The sequence below is a fragment of the Amborella trichopoda genome, chromosome 9 (genome assembly GCF_054954075.1).
Source record: "Amborella trichopoda isolate Santa Cruz 75 chromosome 9, AtrichopodaSantaCruz75HAP2 v2.0, whole genome shotgun sequence".
Taxonomy (NCBI): Eukaryota; Viridiplantae; Streptophyta; class Magnoliopsida; order Amborellales; family Amborellaceae; genus Amborella; species Amborella trichopoda.
Window position 1 is genome coordinate 52,510,531 of NC_142344.1, and position 5,895 is coordinate 52,516,425.

Consider the following 5,895-nt stretch of genomic DNA (forward strand, 5'->3'; position numbering starts at 1 on the left):
CACATCACAAGCATCTATATTGGAAGAAAACAACATGAAGAGAGGACATGGTATATTGGAAGAAAACAACATGACGAGAGGAAAAAATATGGCAAAAAAAGATAAATGGCTAAGCATACCATAAAACCTTATATTGTTTTGGTACAAAGTCACAATCACCTCTATCTGGCTAAGAGCCAGATGAAAGATCAAGTGACTCGAGCTATTCCATTGAATGCAAAAAGAAAAAGAAAAAAAAGAACAAAAAATTAGAATTTTTATGGAAAAAAAATACACAATCTAACGGTTAAGGGCGGGCGATTTGTCACTAAAAGGTCTTCTAATATCCAATCCCACAGAAAAATCACGCTTGCTAAAGCTGTCAGGCTTTGTAGAAAAACTATAAAAAGGAATTCGCATCTTTTGCTTTTGAGAGCTCTGAAATCAGTTCTTTTATTCCTTAGGGATGTGCCCCTTGCTTTCATAGGCATTTTAAATACATGCTAAAGCAAGGATCCAAACGTCATGTATAGTATGTGTAAAACTTTGTAATTCTCAAGTTTTAACACATCAAAAATATCTCCATGAGAAGGAAAGAACCAGAAGAAAATAAAAGAGAAGACACAAGCACGCAAAAAAAATTATATCAGGTAGAATGACTAAGCAACAGTCAGCTTCTTTCGCATTATCCACCTCTTTTTTGCGCCCACTATAGCTTTATCATGCTTTCTCGAGAGCTCTTCGAACCAATTCCTATATTGCGAGTCAATCAACTCCAGCTCTGACCTTAACTCCTCATCCTCATCCTCTTGTACCGAAGACACAGATGAAGCATCGCTTGGAAATCTCGGAGCATTTGATGCATCAGTCGAGTTCCACATGGACATATTCGAAGAATAACCGACTGCATTAGGGTTTGAGTTTTCGTCATTATCAACACCTTCTATCAATCCATAATTATCAACAAAGCTCTCTTCCTTGTCATAAGCGCTTCCCAAATGAAATCCTGATTCATACTCAAATGTGATATTAGCGAGCCCTTTTCGCATTTCGTTATCGCTAACACGTTCTACTATTTTGTCATGGTCGCCAAGTAAATCCACCACAGGGACGTACTCAGTCAAAACATCAGATCCAAAGGACACTTGAGAAACCTTGTCTTCCCCTGTGGCCACACTAGAAGGGGAATCAATGTCAACATGAGGCATCATATCATCCAGAGTACCATATAAATTACCTCCATGTGCTGGTCGGTTACACCCTTCGGCTGAGATCAATTTAAGGGATGAATTCCCAATGTTTAAATGAGAGAGAACTTCCTCCTCGACTACTTGTGTACCCCACGAATACCCAACTGCAAACCTCTCATTTTGAACCATATGGGGTTCTCCAGCTGGGGCTGTGGTTTCACTAGAGATGAAGGAAGAGCTGTTCACAGATGGTTTCCAGTCAGGTATAAGCTTCAATATGAGGAAATCGATAAATTCCGCAATGAACATCACATCATGATCTGAGAGGTCCAGCTGTTCAACCATCTCGCCAGCCACCGAGAGTGCAGTATCACTGTCGAGGTAAAAAATAAAATGGATATTTTTTACACGACCTGCATTTAACAAACACAAATTCAAACTTTCCCTTTTGATATGTACATGCAAACACTACCTATCTTTAAATACATATATTTTTAAATTTAACAGATAAATTTCAGATTGTTTTGAAGACTAATGTTGAAAACAAGTGTATGTAATGGGAATTGATCCCAAGCTGTCTCCAAGTTCTAATAAAATGCTTAGATGACGACCCACGATCAATTCCCAATGCATACACCTGTTTCCGAAACATTGCCCTTGAAACATTATCCCCAAAAACGATGTTTTGGAAACAACTCTGACATTGAATCTGACTTAGCCCTTGAAACATTATTTACCCCAAAAACGATGTTTTGGAAACGACCCTGACATTGAATCTGACTTACCATGAGGATCAGCAATGCGCAATACTAGTGAGACAGAATTGTCGCCAGTTTTCTCTCCCTTAAGCTTGAATTCATTGTTTTTGTTAGACCTCTGAAACTCCAAGCCAGGTAAGTGTTGGGTACCGTTGCTGTTTTGTGTCATAGGCTGGATGGGAAGCTGTTTGAACTCAGAATCAATGTCCATGGAAAGGGGTCCTGATTTTGCCAGTAAGGCAGCATCTCCTTCTAAAGCAATAGAATGATCCCCTGAATTAACTATTTTAGGCCCATGATCAGGCATCTGTAAAGGATCGTGCAAAGGCTCCTTTATATTGTTGCATTGTAGAAAAGGGTCCTTCAAGAGCTCCTTAGCAGGTAACCTCTCGGAAGCAGGAACCAGACATTTCTCAATAAACGCCTTCACTTGAGGGTCATTTACTTTAGCAAGGGAAGCAGGCTTTACCCCCTGTAGAATCAACCGCAATTTAAAGATTAATAGGAATTTAGTGAGAATAATTTTCAGGCAAATGTATTGAAAAGAACATAAGAATGCTTTCCAAACATGAAGCACCCATAGTTTGACAAACTTACAGAGGTGACTTTTTTGTAAATCTGTGCTGTGTTTTTACATTCGCTGTAAGGGCATTCAAAGGTGACCATCTCTAGCATACACATGCCAAAAGAATAAATGTCAGCAAGTTCATTGTAATTCTCCTCATAAAGCTCCGGTGCCATGAATTCGGGTGTCCCTACAAAAGATCAACTTCATGAACACAAAGATTCATATTATACGACCACCAAGATTATGCAATTATGTTTAAATTCCAAATAATCACCAATAACGCTGCGAGCATGGGGCTGCTGCATAACTGCTGCCAACCCAAGATCACCAATCTTAACTTCACCATGGTTCCCATTGATGAATATATTATCACATTTTAGATCTCTATGAATAATGGGTGGGTCATGACTGTGTAAATAATGAAGCCCTCTAAGAATCTGTCTTGTCCAGTTCTTAACTGCCTTCAAGTCCACATTTTTGTGCTTCTTGCGATACCTGATGTCATGAGAAATTTTCAAGGTCATAAGTCTTTTGTAGGTTATGCCAACCTTGCTGAATTTTTCTGTATTGTAAATGAGAATAATTAACAATTGAAAAATCAATGGGCGACAAGATCTTACAGCCTTAGACTCCCCGAAGTGAAAAGCTCCGTAATCATATTCACAGTCCTCTTTTCATCATCAACCCAAGAGTTATAGAACTTCATTATATTTTCGTGCTTCAGTGATTTCAAAATATGCACCTCAGAATATAACCTCTCCAGATCATCAGGTGACTGCAGCACGTCATCGATTCTCACTTGATTCCAAGCCACTTCAATCCCATCAATTCCATCAAATGCCTTGTAGCTATACATAAAGGGTTAAGGGACCAATAACATGTATTCTCCAATGTTCTAAGCATGACAAACCATTACAAAATGAATTTCCTAGATCGTTGTATATAATAACCCAAGGGAAGCGCAAAATGAAAATCTGTATCCAATTCCTTAGGAATAATAAGAAAAGAAAAAGAAACAATAGAAATTTTGTTCGACTGTAAATTTTAACAAGGATACACAGTCTTGAAGGCCCCTTTACCCAATACTTCTTTGTACTGCTCAAACACAAGAAACCATCAAAAGTTCAGATAAGTAGCAGATCATCAGAATGATTACGGAAAAAAAAAATTAGAATTTGGCCTTTGACTATCCAAGATTTACTTCTTCGTAATTTGGGGAGTACCCAAAATTCCAATCTTTCGGAGAAAACATGCAATAAATAACATCAAAGACATTATTAATTGTCAAATAGATGGCATTAAAATATTATTTGAGGGAAAAGGAGGACAGCAATCAATCCATTCAAATTCTGCAAAAGGAAACCACTAGGAAGACCTCCAATGCATGAAAGCAAAGTAACATCTTTAGGAGATGAATTGAGTGTAAGTAGTAAGGAGTTTAGGTAAATTGAGGGCTCGCAAGAGCCTCTTCCATGTCTTCATCGTAATTATCATCTCTTCTACATTTTTCACACATTAATACAATGGCAGGATACCTACTCAAAAACCCTATCGTACTCAGCAAAAAGAAAATATCATAAAAAAAAATCAATTGGGATTAAATGTTGTCCATGAATTTAGTGCTATACAACCTCATCAAAAAAGAAAAAGAAAGACTGTAACTGAAAGAGGACTTTGAGTATCAGAATTTTGACCACAATCTATAAACATATAAGGGGCACCATTCCCTGAAAATTTTCAAATCTCAAAGCACAATGCAAGAATATCAAATTTCAACAAGAATATCAAATTTCAAAATTCAGGGGGTATATATATATATATATATATATATATATATATATATATATATATATATATATATATAGGACTCGCACATCCTGCAAACGCTGAATTTTCAAGAAAAAACAATAGTGTGAATCATAATTGAGGGGGGAGGTAGAGAATCAATGTACCCTAATGTAACGATTCGTTGGATCGGTCTCCACTGCTTCAGAATCAAGGGACTCAGCTTGCCGGAAACCATCCATGGTGCCCCCTACCCAGCTAGAAACTGGCCGAAAATCAAGAGATCAGAGACTCTTTCCGGCCATAATTGCCGGAAAACAGCTATTTTGTTTTTCAGAAAACGCCTCAGAAGCCACAGAGAAAGAATCAGATGCCGACTGATAACAAAACCGGGACCTGATCCCGCAGCGCCTCAAATAAAATCCTACTTTCATTATCCCTGCCATGCCAAAAAACCCCTTTCACCGCAAATTCCAAGACACCCAAACCCTAATTTCCATACCTTCCCAAGAAAAAGAAAACAGGCCTCAAAGCCCCAAAATAACCTAAAAATCCTCCAATTTTACCTTAAATTTCAGAAAAAAAATCCCAGGAAAAGCAAAGGAAAAAACAGCAGCTAAGGCAATGCACCAAAGAGATCTGATCAATTGGATGAGAAAACCCTAATTGCTATAAAACCCTAATTGCTCGGCAAATTTGAGGAATTTAGGATTTGGAGACAGAAGTTTTGAGAAAATAAAGGAGAACCGAACAGTTGCCCTGTGAAAATAGGATATGCTCGTTGTAACATGCAATTAATATGAAATGTTATTGTGCTTTCTATAATATGATATTGTAACTTGAAATGTTATTGTACTTTGTATAGTATGATACCATATTATGATTTTGATGATGTATATTATGATGATATATATTATGATATATATTTTGATTTTGATGATATATATAGGTTATTTATTTTTGAAATAAGGATGTCGAAATAATCTCTAGCCATTAATATCGAAATATGAGAGCTTGGGTACGTCATAAACTTGGTCAATGGCATATTTTTAGCCACCCAATTTTAAATCTAACATCTAAGAATGATTTGTGAGTCTTTTGTACAAAGAATAAATTATTTTCTTAATATTTAACATAAAATCTAACAATTAAGAATAATTAGGACTCTTTTGTACTAAAAATAAATTGTCTTATTAAGTTTGACATAAAAGCCTGATGATTATCAAGCAAGGTTTTTGTTTTCTCTCTTTTAAAAAATCATCTCTTATATTTCATATCATATACTCATTGTATCCTTTGGTCTAAAATCATCTCTTATATTTGATATCATATACTCGTTGTATTTTTTGGTCTAAGAAGGGTGAAGACCTTAAACTTTCACTTTACTATCTCAATAAGCATAGGTAAAAAGTTGTGGGTTGTGCTAGGTAGGCAGCTAACGTCAAACTATGTCAAACCTTTTCATGAATCCTAAAGCCACGATCAAATTGACGGATCAAAATTTATGAAGCCGACTACAAATAGTTGGAAAAAAAACTTTTAATGATGATGATGTTCATGTTCTCTTTCTTTCTTTTTGGAATGACTTGGTAACTCTTTCTTTTTTGAACTTCAT

General features: G+C 36.4%; 1 protein-coding gene across 1 annotated transcript; it reads right to left on the bottom strand.

Moving 5' to 3' along the window:
- Positions 1 to 400: 400 nt before the first annotated feature.
- Positions 401 to 5,048, bottom strand: LOC18441581 (putative serine/threonine-protein kinase WNK6). The gene is made up of 7 exons (XM_088846139.1): positions 4,448 to 5,048; positions 3,553 to 3,590; positions 3,116 to 3,343; positions 2,770 to 2,990; positions 2,525 to 2,682; positions 1,955 to 2,399; positions 401 to 1,582 (listed from the first exon to the last, which is right to left on the bottom strand). The coding sequence occupies exons 1-7, from the start codon at positions 4,520 to 4,522 to the stop codon at positions 639 to 641; spliced, it is 2,109 nt and encodes a 702-aa protein (XP_088702265.1). The 5' UTR covers positions 4,523 to 5,048; the 3' UTR covers positions 401 to 638.
- Positions 5,049 to 5,895: the final 847 nt, after the last annotated feature.

Bases quoted from the DNA above. Each gene is read 5' to 3' on its own strand.
- LOC18441581 (XM_088846139.1), bottom strand. From the start codon at position 4,522: ATGGATGGTTTCCGGCAAGCTGAGTCCCTTGATTCTGAAGCAGTGGAG. The intron at 3,591-4,447 runs GTACATTGATTC...GTGTTTGAGCAG, and splicing joins CAACGAATCGTTACATTAGG to TACAAAGAAGTATTGGGTAA. The intron at 2,991-3,115 runs GTAAGATCTTGT...TCATGACATCAG, and splicing joins ACTTCGGGGAGTCTAAGGCT to GTATCGCAAGAAGCACAAAA.